This window comes from Eimeria necatrix, genomic scaffold (assembly GCF_000499385.1).
Source record: "Eimeria necatrix Houghton genomic scaffold, Enh_scaff1, whole genome shotgun sequence".
NCBI lineage: Eukaryota > Apicomplexa > Conoidasida > Eucoccidiorida > Eimeriidae > Eimeria > Eimeria necatrix.
The window spans coordinates 173,465-189,555 of record NW_013651811.1 but is presented as its reverse complement, the minus strand read 5'-3'; the positions used below and the strand labels follow the sequence as shown (position 1 = coordinate 189,555).

Genomic DNA, 16,091 nt, shown 5'->3' with positions numbered 1-16,091 from the left:
AGTTGAATAGTTGATTTAAGTTTTTTTTCAAACTTAAATCGAAGTATTCAGTTTAAATGTGACAGTTGCCTGCATGGTTTCGAAAAAGCTTGTGGAACGGAGGGCAGAAGGGCGCCGAGACGGAAACGCTGCATGCACATGGCTTACTATGTCTTACCTGCACATTCGTTCAATTTACATATCTCCCTCATCACACGCCCCTATCTCAAAACGGATCCTGCGTTAAGTTGCATGCAGGAAGGGCCGGCCAGGGTGTATCCACACGTGCGTATCTTGTTACATGAACAGACGTAAGACATAGCTTACTTGAGGTTCTGTATGCACATCGAGAGCTGTTGCGAACAAGCCTGCATGCACCCATTTATGCGTGCATGTGGTGCACGCGGTGTGGTCTACGCATGTACATGCATCCCAGCGGGTGGATCTCGCATTTGGGGCTTCCTCTGTGTTTCATTTGACAGTTTTGAATGACGCATGGCTCCCCAAGAGATATGGTGCGGCGCTTAGGGCAGGCGGACGCCGCTTTATGTACAGGGCTGTTGTAGGAGATAGTGTGCTCGTTTGTGTGTGTGTACTGTTTTACGCAAGTGCGCAGATATATATGTATGCATGCATGCATATTTATGCGTGCTCGTATACACGTGCACTTACATATACATAGAGGAACGCGTGCGTGTATGTACAGACGCCTGTTAGCGTTCATATGTGCCATTACTATGCATACATGCATACGGTCATGCGGAGGATTACACACATAATGTATACTTGGTTCCTACGAGGATAATCTGTAGAGGTGTGCGTACTGTGACATGCGTGTCGCTGCTGTGGGAGAGCACTGCTGCCGAGCGCATGCAAACGCATGCGGGCCGGCTTGCAGTTGTCTGTACTGCTGCAGCAGCAGCGGCAGCAGGAGAGGGAGGAGTTTCAGTTTATATTTAGGCCTTGCAGCTACGCGTTCCGCCTGCCCTTGTGGCTGTTCTGCAGCTTAACTTTAAATGTTTAAGTAGCATTTACGTCAGAACTGCACCAACTAGGAAGTTGGCGCAGTAGGCCCAGTTGTGGGCTAGACTCACAGACCCTTCAAAAGTAACACCGCTGCCGAACTCGTTGATTGTCTAAAGCCTCGGAAGCTATCAACTTCGCAACTTCAGGCCCTCGACTTTCCTGCGTACTTTTGTAAACCCTGTCAGCATCGCTAGGTTCACTTGCAGCAAAAGCGGACGGATTTAAAGGTGGAGGTCCAGCAAGCAAACGCTGAGCGGGCACGCTGTGGCAAAGTGTACTGGCTCCATATATACACAATATACAGAAACGAGACCCCCTGCTGCCTACTCTTCAACCAGAGTTGTATGCATTGGCCCGCTTAAGCAGTTTACTTGGAAGCAGAAATGGCACGGGCTCTCCCTCCACCCCAAGCGGCCACCCACAATGCTTCACTGGTGGTGCAGCGCTTAACACGAGCCTGCATCGGCCGCCCCAAAAGGAGTTCGTCTAGAGTGGGCAGCTGCAGCAGCAGTAGCTGCTGCAGAAGCAACATCCGCCTCACTTGTTGCCGGCCTGTTACGTCTGCGCTAGTGGGTGTTCCTGCAACTGCATCAGGATGCAACATACCCTGTGCGCCCCCAAATGGCTGCGCCGTCGCGCCTATCGTTGGTGGTGCTGCTGAAGCGGTTCAGCGCTGCAGTCTGGCTGTTGGACGCCCTCCTGTTTGCTGTTGTTGCTCTTCTACTAACACTGTTCGACTTCTGGAGCTTACTTCTATCCCGTGCAGCTGTTGCTGCTGCTGCTCTTGCCGGTGGCAGTGTCCCCGGAAAGGTTGACGCCTTTCGGAAGTCATAGGCCTCAGTGCCTCTCCTGATTTTAGCTTCCGACGCTTGCCTCTGGATCATGTCAAAAACTTTCGAGCGAGATGAGTGGCGTAGTTCCTTTGAAGGCAAAGACGCCAGTGCGTCATACATAAAGCTGCTGGTGCTGGTGCTGCTGGCAGAGGTGGGTTGTTCAGCAAAAGTTGCACTATTGTAGCTGGGATCTGTATGCTGATGAGGCCCTCCTGGGTTAGTACGGGGGGGAGCTCTCTGAATGCAGTGGGAACAGTGGCAGACGGTGCTGCTGCTGCTACACGTTTTTGTCGTTTGGCTGCACTGGGGCGTGCTTACGCCTCTACTTCCCTCTTCACTGGCACACTCTTCATCCTTACTGCCTGCGGATGGCTGCGCAGCAGAGGATCCCCACGCCAGCTCGCTCCCTCCAGCCTCACTGACAACTTCTCTGGCATCTGTACATTTCATGTTGGTGTGTGCGGGCATGAAGCCTGCATGACTTTCACTTCTGAGCTGTTCCAATTCATGTTCCCCCTTGATGCTGTCTATTCCGTGCTCATATTCGTCGGCAAGGCCCTGTTGCTGCTGCTGCGTGCATTGCGTCGAATCAAGAGAGGAGGTGTCGCTCGGTTTCACTGTTGCTGGCTTGGATACATTTGAGAAGTTAGGAATCGGCGGCGTCGTGGTGTCCGTATCTTTGCTCGCTTTTACGACTTTCGTTTTGCTTTTCTTCAAGACGCTCTTGAGACTGCTGCCCTCTGAATGTGCAGCATTCGCCTTTGTTTTTATGGCTTTGGAACTCGCAGCTGCAGCAGCTGTTGGTGTTGTTGCGACTGTGTTTGCTTTTGGCTTTGGCTGACTTGCTTTCGTGACAAGTGACGCTTTTGCCTCTTTTCTACTCCCCGTTTGATCACTTCCGCTGGCCGGCGTGTCTGTCTTGGCTCTCTTTGCTTTTTGCTCCTTCCTAATTGCTTTTGCCCTGCCGGTAGCTGCTGCTGCTTTCCTGGGCCTCGCTGACTTGCTAGCAGAGTCGGCAGGTACTGCAAGCGTCGCCGGCTGGCTAACTTCATGACCTTCGTCTTGCATTTCATACACCAGAGATTGTCCCAGTGGAACTGCTTTGGAGCCCTCTATGAGGTCCTCTCCAGCAGACCCTCCGGAAGAACCCCTGCTTTCAGTCTGCACTAGACAAGAGTTTCTTATGGCCTCCCGGCTGTCACATCTAGCGCGGAAGATGGCCAGGTCGCCGTATGCTGCAGTGAGGGCTCTGACGGCGCCCACGAGATGGCTGTGCTGCTCCAAAGCAGCAGCAACGGCGTCAGCTGCTGCTTTACGGGAGACATGCTGCTGGTGTGAAGACACCGACTGGACCAGAGCCTCGCATAGACTCAACAAGCGATTAGTTGCCCTCGCTGCCAGCGGTTGCAGGTCTGCTGAAGCAGTGGCGCATCTAGACAGCCGTGAGTCCGCAGTTAGAGTTAGCGGAGGCAACCAACTGACCGAGTGTGACTGAAGAAGGCGGCGCTCCCAAGCCAAACTAGCAATGGCGTTGACCACGTTTTGCCTTTTTAGGACCAAAGACTTCTCAAGCTCTGCTGTACGCGCAGTCAATCCGTCATATTCAGCTCTAGGCATCTCTACCTCGATGCATTCCAACCACGCATCACACTTACCACCAGGCGTTGGTCCTTCTGTTACTGCGGCGGAACCTTCCTCGAAAAAGCTATTTCCGTCGTCCAAACTGCAAGACTCTGAGCGAGCGCCGGCTGCATCTCCTTCAGCTTCATAGGAGGGGTAATATTGCGCTTCCTGAAATGCGAACAGTTCACGGTCTGGCACCCTGGGTTCGACTCCCAGTGGCCGGGCCATTGGACGACCTATGGACCCACCATGCTGCTCTCGATGTAAATTCAACAAGTCGTTCAATAAGGCCAATGCCGCAGATGGGCGACGAGGGATTACCAGCAGGTCCTCCAGTGGCCGTAGACTAGAGGGTCCCAACAACAGCGCGTCGGGAGAGACGGGAGTTAGTACTCCTGTTCGGTGTGGGTTAAGGGGACTCCAAGGCTCCGAAATTGCTGCAAAGAAAGGAGCAAGAATGCCGCCTTCGCTTTCGATGCAGTGGAGCTTGTACAGGCTCCTCCTTACCGCGATTACGCGGTGCTCCCCTATGAAGTCTGCAGACGTCAGTCGGCGGCCGCGGCTCTGGACAGCTGTGTCATCTTCATCTATAATAAGTGTTTCAACCGACAGGCCGCCGCCATAGGGATCTTCGTCTGCGTGTGTCAGCGGACACAGCAGTGTGCAGTTTGCTGCGGCGGCATCGGAAAACAACATAATGTCCAGCGCGGGGACTCAATTGGGGGGCGGGGAGTCCAGAAATATCCAGCCTTAAAGGCGCAGTTAATGACGCCTCCAGGAACTGTCCAACTTTCGTTATCTGCTCGGAAGATGGGCAGGAAACATGAATGAAAGCATGGAGAGCCACAGCCCCGGAGGCACCTGCTGCAGCCAGCCACTGATGAGGGTCTGGCGATCCATAACAAGAGTAGAGAAATACAGAGCCACTCTTTCTGTGGCCTTTCTGTGTGGGGAAGCTGTAGGGTCTTTTGCCACGGATGTGCCCATTGGTCATTCGCCCTCTGCTCAACGATACCATGAAGATGTCTTTGAAGCTCCAGAGAATAAACGTCAGAAGTTGACAAGCATACAGAATAACCTATGCAGCGGGGAAGGGAGAAACAGATTATCTGTCGTCGCGTGCTCACGACTACTCACGTACCACAAACCGGCGACAAAGTTTGCCGCAGCGCTGGTTAGTAGAGAGATAAAAAGAGCATCTTCGAGTGGACAACGAGCCAATACTGAGGTCTTTTAGCTTTCTGAAAACAACGGAAAAGTCCAAATTGGGTTTTGAGCTGTGTTTAAGAGGTTAAACTTGCCCAAGCAAAGCCACTCCGCAACACGTGGCGCTGCTGCTACGGTCTGCCAGCATCGAGCCATTCACTAAAGTTGAGTGCTCCAGCAGCTTCCATCCTAGTTTAAACCATTTAACGTTTCAAGTGCCTGCTTTCCTTTTATATATCTCTCCTTTCCTTTAGTGGCTGCTGTCTTAAACCTACACTCCGGCCACGACGGCAATGCGCTTCGCCAGTCACTGCAATGTATATCGAGCCAGACTTACAAACCTACTTTTTGTCTACTAAATTCTCCCAATTGCTATTTGAGCCAGCTTGCAGCTGTTTCAAGTGGTCTTGAGGCTGGTAATAAGCGGATTTTTGTGGTTGTAGAGGCAACAGCATGCAAGCTGCTGCAGAGTCCGTTTTCTCTATCTACATGCATTGCCCTTCATCATAAAATTACGAGTAATTTTCTTCATGATTAGACGGCTGTCTTTGGTAATGGTAATGCTTCATCTCTTGTGGAGGCAAGAGCATTTCCAAGTGTGAATAGTGTATGGCTGCAGCTTCAGGGCACCTATCTTACAGCAGCTTTCAACTTTGTTGATTTTTATAGATGAGGCCATCCTAGTAACTCATCCAGAGTGGTACGGGGCAATAGATCCGTCGTGGGGCTATGCACAGACTGGTGTGGAGGGATAAAATCTTCATGAAACAAACCAAGTAACAGTGTGAAACAGCTCCACACAGAAAGCATACCCAGGATCGGGGGTACCTCATTGGATAGATATGACTCAAGTACTCCAAACGCTGCTCTGTTACGCGTGCCGTCTCTCTACCCTATACAACGAGTAAAGTGTTCTTTTCCCAATAAGTTTATGAGCAGGTAAGTAAGCATTGTGATATGAACAATAACGGCACACTGAGTCGCCTCACCGTTGCTTGGGGCCAAAAGCTCCACAGTGCCCCGGAACATGTTTAGGTGAAAGCCACATTCTCAATCCTAGGTAGCCAACTGCTACTAATACAAAAATAGCGCCCATTTGAAGGTTGGTGCATGCAGATCCAAAGCAAATGAAATACGTTTTGAGGCTTTCGGCAGAGGCGAACGAATGCGAACGCCAGCTGATGAGCTACAAGTAAAAGTCGCGGATGATGAATGTCAAGGCCAGAACTCAATTCAGGAGCGGTTTATGCGGACCCGATGACATCATCTCCTGACATCCTGGGGTCTTTTATTTGTCGATAAGCTGGGCGTTACAGTCCCGAGCACCTCTTGCCCTTCTTTAGCCTTTGTACTTGCTGCTACCAGTCCTACTGGCCATATAAGCTACTACGAGCCACTCTACGTGGACTTGTAGATGGAGTGTTTTACTTCCAGTTCCAGTTTCAGGAAACCTATGCGCCACAGGCCTGACTGGCAGGGCCCAGCTTGAGAAAGCCTCGTGTTTGCTTGCACCTAAATTTGATGTTAATTTAAGAAAGGCAATTGCTGCTGGATGGCAGCACCAGAGGGGCCTCCAATAGGCATAGTACCTCTTATTGAATATAAGTGTGAGGGTGGTGAGGGTGTGCTTCACTTGAATTTGGGAATCATGGTGAACTGCTGCGGAATGAGCGTAGTACGTATATTTTAAGTGGACATTTTCAAGATTGCCTCGATGATCGGTGGCCTGGGCTAGAAGACGTAGTAAAGATGAACCTAAGCGTTCAGCCTCGGTAAACACATGCAGCTGCAAGCACTAAAACTATCAGACTAACAGTACTCTCTTCAGCACCGTGGGCATCATTAGATGCGCCACATGAAGAACTAGGAAAAATTAGGGCTAGTTTATAAAGAAAATTAACAGATTTCGGCCGGTGACCAGGGTTCCAGCGTGGCCCTCAGACAGCGAGAGTGTTCAAGAGGTTTCGGATGCTCTATCTCCCCGTCAGACATCGCTTTTAGCCACTTATCCGGTTAGTTATACTTCAAAAGTTTTTTCATGGGTACGGTTTGTTCTTAGATCAACATGCGCGAGTCGCGTTCTGGGCCTGAGCGCAGAACGTCCGCTGTTGAACACCTTTACAAGTGCTGCTAGCCCATACAATTATTCCCCACAAATATTGCTTTGCCAATATTTACCTCCAAAAGGGGTGTTTGGGGGACATGTGCAATGGCCTTTCCTCGGTCTCAGTATGGGCTCCTCTTGTTCTTAACACGCGCAATAGGGTGTTGAACCGGGGTCCTTGCTCTACTGTAGACACCGAGCGAGGAATCCTTCAGCCTCCTTTTGTATTTAAAAGGCCTATATTTCATGTCATCGAGGCTTTTGTAGATGAATTTACACGCCCCAAACCGCACGCCGAACTTCTCGTGGGGTGCGGTGGGGTGACCAGAACCTGAAGTGGCCTGAAAAAAACCTTCAATTTTACTTTAAGGCCGTATGATAATACCACTTTCCTGTGGTCGTGCCCACGCAAACAGCTCAACAAGTCTCATCAGTATTGCTGTGTATCAATGCCGGGTCGCTGTTGAGAACACCGGACTTGCTGCATCTCTCTGAGCATCTAGAGTAATATGTGTAATATTTTTGGATCTAGATAGGGCTTTAAAGCGCCACTCAAGTTATTGAATTGCCCGTTTGTTTTCAACGTACATGTCTCTCAGTGTCGTAGCACAGCAGCTGCCGAAGCTCAGCAGGGGTAGCGTACTCTATTCTGGGTCGATCTTATGACTTCAAACACTATGCTTTTTAGTAAATTATTAAACTGGAAGAATTTGAACTAGCGATACACATAACAGCAACTATTTCACTATGGAACGTAGGGACTCGAGCCGTGCTGCTGGGGTTGGCGGGTAAGGATGGTGGCCGCTGCGTGGGTTCTCGCAAGGCGGGAGGGAAGGATCCAACTTAGGTGTTAATCCCTTGACGCGACAAACAGCTATAGTGAACAATTTGAACGGTTACCCTTAAATACATGGAACTACTGTAGGGCTCGCTGGCCACATGGTGAGCGTGCAGACTTGGCCGGCCACCTCGACCTCGTTAATCTTTCCAGAACATCGAGTCTTTCACTTCAGGAACCAATAGGAAGAAGGCTATAAAATCTGCTTCGAGCACTGCGAGGCATCGTCTTCAGGCGCAGATTCGGACCGGCAGGCACCGGTGGACAGACAGTGTGCCTCTGCCTTTTCCGCAGCCTCAGCAGCGTTTCCGTAGTCTGCTTTTAATGTTTGAGTAGGCCACTTAGAGGTCGTCGGCCCCACAGCTTTCCTTTGTGCGGCCCGCCTGTCTGGCACCGTTGGCGGCCAAACTTGGGATTTTGTCCTGCTGCTGCGTTCCTGGCCACTTCTCAGGCGACCCTAGGGCTGGTAGCGGCCAGAGCAGCAGCAAGAGCATCCAAAGCAGCAGCTTGAAAAGCAGCGGTTGAAAGGCGCGCTGTTGGCGCAGCCAAGCCGATGGACACCGCCACAGCAACTCATGGCACCTCATGGCACACTCAAGCGGCCTCGAGCATCGTGGGTTCCCACACAGATGATTTTATTGCGACCTCTTTGGACGATTCTTCCCTGTCGTTTGTGACTGAGAACCATGCTGAAGTGCAGAAGCTCCTCTCGAGCAGGAACCTGAAGAAGAAAGGACTCCCCGTATTGCGTAGGAAGGAGTTCCTCGGCACGTGTGCTTTATTCGTGCTCTGTGCCTTTGCTGCCTACCGCTTGGCGGCCTTCAAAGGACGAGATAGGTTCAAGCTGCAGGCGGATGAGGGTTCGTGGCTCCTTGCCTCGCCAGCAGCAGCCGCTGCGCGGAAAAGCGCTGCACGCAGCGCTGTTGTGGTGGGCATGCCTCTGTACTCGGGACCAGTGGACCTGAGGAAGGTACATGAGGCTGTCCAAAACGTGGATCTGGATGCCCTCACCGATCTCGAGGGAGATGCAGCAGAGCTGACGAGCCAGCTGGGAACCCCCGAGGCTTCTGCTGCCTTCCTGCGGCTGCGGCGGCTGACGAAGCAGGCGCAGGAGAAAGCCAAGCAGATTCAGACATCGAAGTATGACCTAAGGAAAGCCTCGATGGCTGTTGCTGTTGCGCAGACAACGCGCGCGCGGGGGGCCCTAGACGATCTCCGGCTGGTCTATGCTGCAGCAGCAGCAGAAGCCGACCGTTTCTTCTCTCTGTCGCAGCAGACACTGACGGACGCAGCAGCAGAGGCTGAGCGGCTCATCTGCAGCATTCATTCACAGCAGCAGCGGCTAGAGCAGTTGGAGCACGGGCTCAAGGGGATCGTTGCAGGATATACCAGTAACGGCGTCAGCAGCAACCCGTTGGAACCCCACTTGGTCGCTATGCAGCGGCTGCTAGAAGCAGCAGGCAGGGACCAGGAGATTCTGTTGTCTGAGTCCATCAATCTGCACAGAGACAGGGGTGACGGCAGCTCCGTGTCCCTCGTGGAGTCGGTAGAAGCGGTGAGGGTGGTATCGGCTATCCAGCGTCGACTGAGGCGAGCCGCCGCAGAAGCAGACCACTGGTCACAGGAGGCGGAGGAAGTGGCGCGGTCTCAGGCGCAAAACGCCTTCACGGGGTTCTACGCGCATCTTCTGTGGCAGCGGAATCGAGTGGAGGTGAACAAGTTCGCCTGCGCCTACGACCCTTCTCAGGAACGGGACCAGGCGGACCGGCAGCAACTTGAAGCCCTGTCGCGCCGCATGCTAGAGTTGACGGAGCATTTCGGCAGGGAGCAGAAGCTTCTGCAGGGAACAGCTGACGCGCTGCAGATGTTTTCGAGTGTGAGGCAGGCCCGGAACCAGGTGCGGACGGCCAGCGAAGAAGTGAGCAGGGTGGCAACTGTGAGTACGAGCGCAAAAGCCCTTGAGGTCTTACGGGCTGCAGCAGAGAATACACCACCAGACAGCTCCGAAGCCAAGGCCCGTGATGAGGCTGCAAAAGAACTTATCAGTCAACTTGAACAGACCGCCTCCGAGGCAGTAGACGCCGTGCGCTGCCTTTTCGAAAATGGCGTGCGGATTAAGGGGCCGGGAAGGAGCCTTTTAGAGGAGGCCGAAGCTCCCCCAAGGAGCCAACATTCAAGAAACGAGGTGGGCGAGAAACCCCCATCTCACGGTTTGTCTAAGAAGTGGTCGTCTGATGCTGAGGCTGCTACTATTGTGAAACTTGCTGCTGAGAAAACTCTGGAGCAGCTCAAAGAGCCTGACTTGGATGCTTTTAAAGCCATATCAACAGCAGATGAGTGCGCGTACCTTGTGGCTACTGCAATTTCACGCGATGCAAAGGCAACCCGAAAAGCCGCTGAAGTCAACGCTTGGATGAGGCTGGAGACATACGTGGAGGAAGCCACAGCAGCACACAGGCACGCTCTTGCTTCCATGCATGCGCCCAGTGAGAAAATTTTGCAGGAGCACAAGGTTTCTTCTGAGGACGTGGTCCACTTGGCGGCTGAAGTGTACAGGCAGCAGCGGGTTGGGCCAGCGGCAAAGGCGACTGCGGACCTGCAGGAAAAGGCGTGGCAGACTGAAATGCTTGTAGAAAATGCAAGGAGAGCGAAGAGGCACACGAGAGGAAGAAGACCCGTCACAGTGTCGGAGCCTGTGACACTTGCTACTGCGCAGCAAGAGGCGCTACGGCATGCAGGCGATGCATACATTGTAGTAGAGCGCTCAGGAGCTATGCTAGCCGCCCTCACAGAAAGGATGATGCGGTGGCCGACTACAGAAGGAATGCACGCTGTCGAGCAAGCTCACGAAGCAGCCCGAAAAGTCCGAGATACCATTCAAACCGCCAGTGAGGAGTTTAATCGGGGCTGGAAGCTGCTGCAGCATGCCGACACGAAAGCGAAGCTTGTTGCTGCGGTCGTCGCCGTCCTGCAAGCCAAAGAAGCAGCAGTGGAGGCGGTGCGGCAGCTGCATTTCACTTATCAATCAACAGCGCTCACGGTGATCACGCAGCTCCCCGCCGTGATAATGAGAAAGGGCGACGAGAAAGGAAACCGCAACAGTGGCGACAATGTCCTGTCTGAGATAGAGGCGGCGCTACGGCTAGCGAGAGATGCACAGGAAGCCCACATTGAGGTCACTAAGCGGCTCCAGCAGGACCTGCAGAAACTGCCACGGTCGCATGTAGGGTGGAGGGGCGGGGAGGATGACCTGCGGGATGAGGCAATTCTAGTGCAGAGCTTTGTCAGCCGCATTGCGGCGCTCGCAGCGGAGGCGAGGCAGAAAGTGCATGCTGAAGAGTCCGTGGGCCACCTCGCAAGCGAGGCGCGGGAATGTGCGATGGAAGTGGTGCAGGCAGTTGTCAATGCAGACACTCAGGTGTATGACTTGCAGAACAGCCTAGATATGGCTGGTCTGCTTGGATTGGCTCGCGAGGAAATCCAAGAGGTTCTTGTAAGATGAGTTCCACGGGGACGCTGCTTTCAAGGGCCTTGTTTCTTTGCAGCTTCGTGCCTGCCTGGAGGCAGGCCGCTAAGAGCGCCCTCGCTCAGTTTCGCGCCGCAGAGTGCGAGAAAGCAGGTAAAGGCGGAGACTCTATCGGCGGACATGTTTGCCGTGCGATGACGCCGAAAAGTTCATTACAATAACGGGAGGTTTCACATCAGGAATCGATGCATCCCGCGGGAATTGGAGAGGCACAAACAGTGCAACACAGTGCGAGTAAGATCTAAAAAGTGGAAAGACGCTGCTGACTTGTTTTCATCATCATCTTCAAAAGAGTGCGTCGTTCCATTCCGCTCGAGGTGTTGTTGGAAGGCCGAAGCGCTTTTGGTCAGGCCCACTTGCTGGCCGTCCAAAATAGCAGTGGAACTAACAATGCAAACTCTGCTTCAGCAGCCTGGGTAGGCAGAGATGACGTACGCTTGAAATGCCTCAGACGCATCGACAGATGAATCGACAAATGAATAGACAAACAAGTAAGTTGGCCGGGCCTCACAAAAGGCATCTGGATAGGCTTGCAGTTTTCCGATTTCCAGTGCTCCCGCTGAAGCCTGAATGTTTACTTGAAAGTTAGTGGATGGACACATCCCCCATTGACTAATGACCGAAAAAGAAATGCAGCAATGTAAGTAAACACTCGACAAAAGATAAAATGTAATTTACTACTTGGCAACAACACAGCAGCCTCCTCGAATGCAGCGATATATTGGGCTACAGAGCACTCAAGCCCATCAACAAATGCATTCACATGCAGACGTAGTGTTGAAATACTTGTCGTGTCTGTCTGTGCATGCTTGTCCGTTCATCTTTTCTGTCGCTGCATTCTCGGCGGCTTGTGATGTGGCTGCCTCGTAGGAAGTTACCGTGTCCCCACCTACAGTTCGCATGTGTGTTTATGCACATTTTCACCTACGACATGCATGCAGCGTCTGGTGACCGCTGCTGCCACTTGTCAGCTGCTGCGCGCTTCTGCAGCCGTGCGTTTGTTGATACTCTCTTCTGTTGCGGCTGCTTACCTTCGACTGCACGCATACTAAAGGGCTGGCGCCTCCCTTTACCACTCTGCAGTGTCTGTGAACATCAAGTATACGGGCACACGTTATTGACGCCGTTTGCATCCTATGCGTAGCACCCGCGAACTGCTCAAAAGCCGTATGCTCTCGCTGCATGCGTTGCTGTGGACGTTTCGTTTTATTGGAGGTTTCCCAGAGTCAGGCTGTCGACAACGGTAGCTGCTGCTGACCATGCGCAGGGCTATTTAACAGCTACTGACAAGCCGCATGCATCATTGTGCATGCACGCGAATCAAACAAAGGAGAAACACAAAGAAAAAATAGCCCTTGTTAGCTTCCCTCTTTGATGCTGGCTGAGCTGCTGTCACTGTGCAAGCAGTTTGCCGGCACTAGCTGTGTCGCTCTCTTGCTGCTGCTGCTGCGTCTTCCATGCTGCTGTGCCTTCAACCGCTCCAATTCCTGCCTCTGTGGACCGCCTTCGCTCTGTGCCACTTCTCGTGTCTTCCGGCTGGTCCGTTGCTTCCTTTACGCCTGTTTCTGTTTCCGTAGATACCTGCTGCTGTCTTTGCACTGACGTAGAGCCGAAGCTGTTCATGTGTGCGGCCCGCTGCTGCTCAGCAGCAGCAAGAGCAGTTGCCTGAGCAGCAGCAGTTGCTGCTGCTACTGCTTGCTCGTGTTTCTCCGCTTGCGTGCAAGCAACCTGGAAGGCAGCCCTGCCCTCAGCGTTCTCCAACCCCCAAATATCCTGTCTCACTTTCGCTGCCACTGCCTCCTCTGCCATGTTCACTGTCTTGCTTGCTGCAACAAGTGCTGCTTCTGTCTGTTCCTCCATGACCAGTGAATTGAGGGCCCCAGAAAGCCGCTCATACGCGTACACAGCCTTGTTGGCTTCCAGCCGCACTGCTGCCTCACGCTCCTCCTGCTGCTGCAGCCGCCGCTTCTGCTGCTCTCTATAGTCTTCACCAAAGGCAAGCCTTGTGTCTGCTCCTATTGCTGATGCATCCTCTTCTGCACGGATCGCCTCTTCCGTTTCTGCAAAATCAGCCATCTCTTCTGCATGTTTGAAGCTGAGCTCCCCCGACACCCGCCGCGCGATTGCTGATGCTGTCTTCGCCAGAGGCAGCAGCTTGCTGAGCACTGCTTCCGTGTGTCCTGTTCCAGCAGCAGCGGGCGGCTCCGGCATCTGCAGGAGCACCCTCAGCCTAGAAATCGCTTCCATGGCAGTCTGAATCCGATCCAAGTCGTTCCTCATCTGTTCGTACAGCCTAGCCTGTCTCTCGCCTGTTTCCAATAGTCCATATAGAGACAAATGACCTGCGGATATACTCCGTGCTGCTGCTCCCATAGCCAAAAGGCCGTCGCCAACACGGTCTGCGCTTACATAAAACTGCTGCAGCAGCGAAACCAGCTGCTCATTTCGCCTCTGAAAAGGATCCGTTTCAAGATCCTCGACGTCCGGCTGCTGTTTTGCCTCCCCATCCTGCTGCGAAGAGCCCTGCTGCCGCCGCCTTTGCCGCCCGCTGCTCCAGACTTTCCATTCGAGGTCTGCAAGGCGCAACCTTTCCGTCTCTGATATAGCGTAGCAGGAGGCAGCAGCTAGCCAGTACGAACTGGAAGAAAGATATATGCCCGCCCGCATAATTCCGTCGATTTCACTAGTCCATACTTCTGTGGCGTGCCTATACTTGCTTTCGATTTCCCCATAAGACTTCTGAGTTGCTGCTAGCGCCCTCGCTGTGGCAGTCACTGCCCAGAGCGGCCGCTGCAGCTGGTTGAGCATCTTCTGCACCTGCTCCTCCACCTCATGCTGCAGCTTCTCCGGGTCTTGCGTCCCCTGTTTTTCCTGCTGCTGCTGCTGCCCGTGTTCTTGCTGATGCTGCTCCCGCGGCTCCTGCTGCGGCGACTCCTGCGGCCGCTCCTTCTGCTGCACAGAAAGCTTGACCCTCCACTCTGCTGCTGACAGCAACGTAACTGCCTGCATCCGCGCTAGGTCTTGCGTTGCTGCTTGCTGCATCTCCTTAACGCCGTTCAGGTGTACAGACAGTATTAGGTCAGGCACGGGAGAGGCGGCGAATGCCTTGCTGTATAAGGCGGCGAAACGCTGCCCCGCTTGCTGCAGCAGCTGCTGCTCGGAATGCAGCTGCAGCACCAACTCTTCTGCTGCCTGCTGCTGACCCTCTATAGTCTCAGCAGCCATTGTATGCAGCCACTGCGCCTCCGCGAGCGCCGCGTTTACCTGATCTTCCAGTCGTTCTACTGTTGGCACAAGGCCTGCCGTTGCTGCGGCTGCTACTGGTTTGCCCGCTGCTCCGGCCGGCGGCGGTGCAGCAGCAGCAGCAACTGCCTGCTGCAGCTGCTGCAGCTCCGCCATAGCAGCAGAAACAGCAGTACGCATCCGCAAGAAACGCACAAAAGTAGAACTGCCCCCCAAGGTCTTCGCTAGGGCCTCAGTCTCATCCAGCAACGCCTGTAGTGTGTCTTGCTGCAGCAACGGCTTAAATGCTGCTGGCACTGCTGCTGCATTCGGGTCCCATGGCGACTCCTCTGCTGCTAACATTGACGCTGATGCTTCTCCTGCTGACTCCCGTGCAGCTGCTGCTTCTGCTGCTGCTGCTTCTGCTGCTGCTGCTGTCCTTGCCAGCTCTTCCGTTGACTGCTCCGCTTCTGGCGCAGCAGGTGGTTCTGGCTTTCGCTCTGCAGTGGCAGGCCCTGGTGCTGCTGCCGACGTCGCTGGTCTCTTCGCTGCTGCTGCTGCAGGTGCTGCAGCTGCTGCACTCGCTGCAATTTCCGCCGCTTTGGCTGCTGAGCTTTCCGCATCTCTCTCTGCTGCTGCGCCCCTCTGCCTGCGTAAGGGCAGCGGCACCCGCAGCAGCAGCAAAGCAGCTAAAAAGGACAGAAGCAGGAAGCCCTTTGTCAGGCGCGACTGGGGAAACAGGGCTGATCGCTTTGCTGCTACGGGGGGGCTTTCTGCTGCTGCTGCTGCTGCTGCTGCTGCTTTTGCTGAGTCCCATGTCTCCGTCCAAACAATATCAGCGTCCTTAGGCAGGGGATCCCAGCCGCGCGGGGCCGCGTAGCCACTCTTAGCTGGCCCCCGTGAGTTGGGTCTGAAGGGGCCCCTCAGGGGGCCCCTAATGGGGCCCCTCAGGGGCCCCTGAAAATGCAAAAGGTATGGAGAAATCCCTCTGGGGCTCAGATCTGGGCTAGTAGGAGGAGTGCCAGTGGTGAGTGCATCTCCAGCAGCCGTGGGAGCAGCAGCAGCAGCAGAAGCAACAGTGGTGGTGGCGGATATAGCCCCGTTCTCGCCTGCTGCTGCTGAGCCCAGAACCAAGAAACATACTGGTAGACAAAGGGCAAAGAACATAAAACGATAGAGAAACCTGCTGCAGCAACTGCCGCTGCTGCCATTGCTGCTGCTGCTGCTGCTGCTGCGGCTGCCGCCGTCAAAGGCAGCCAGGACCCGCCCACAGCTCCGGGAAGGCTTCATTGGGGTGGCGCTTCTATGAGCCCTTACTCCGCTCTTCTTCTTCCTAAGCTCTAAATCGTAAACCCTAGTTTTAGGCTTACAAAACCTCAGCAGCGCGGCTTAAGTAGGCCAGAGACGAAAACGGCCACTCATCTCCCTAGCCTCAGGGGGGCAGCTGAGCAGCAAAAAACCTTTCACAAACTTTGAAAAGTATAAGGCATAAGCCCTTAAAACTAAATCGGAAGTCGCGAGTCCCGGCCCCGCTTCTGAAATCGATACGTCAAGGCCTAGACCCAAAAGCCTACGCCGCAAGCTCTAAACTCTATCCCGCAGAGCTGAGAAGCGAAAAGAACCTCTGGAATGGCGACTGATGTCATTTATATAAACAATTTCAAACATAAAAAAGCGCCGCCGAAGAAATTAATTCAAAAAGACACAGTTGGGCGAACGCCGCTGCTGGTATCG

General features: G+C 53.6%; 3 protein-coding genes across 3 annotated transcripts; 1 reads left to right on the top strand and 2 right to left on the bottom strand.

Annotated features, from left to right (window-relative positions):
- Positions 1-1,595: 1,595 nt before the first annotated feature.
- Positions 1,596-4,157, bottom strand: ENH_00026680 (hypothetical protein, conserved; the record flags this gene model as incomplete). The annotated part of the gene is made up of 1 exon (XM_013578009.1): positions 1,596-4,157. The coding sequence occupies one exon, from the start codon at positions 4,155-4,157 to the stop codon at positions 1,596-1,598; it is 2,562 nt and encodes an 853-aa protein (XP_013433463.1).
- A 4,005-nt stretch (positions 4,158-8,162) lies between these two features.
- On the top strand, positions 8,163-11,111 carry ENH_00026670 (Kinetoplast-associated protein-like protein, related; the record flags this gene model as incomplete). The annotated part of the gene is made up of 1 exon (XM_013578008.1): positions 8,163-11,111. One exon carries the CDS (start codon positions 8,163-8,165, stop codon positions 11,109-11,111), a length of 2,949 nt encoding a protein of 982 aa, XP_013433462.1.
- A 1,416-nt stretch (positions 11,112-12,527) lies between these two features.
- ENH_00026660 (hypothetical protein, conserved) lies at positions 12,528-15,647 on the bottom strand (the record flags this gene model as incomplete). The annotated part of the gene is made up of 1 exon (XM_013578007.1): positions 12,528-15,647. The coding sequence occupies one exon, from the start codon at positions 15,645-15,647 to the stop codon at positions 12,528-12,530; it is 3,120 nt and encodes a 1,039-aa protein (XP_013433461.1).
- Positions 15,648-16,091: the final 444 nt, after the last annotated feature.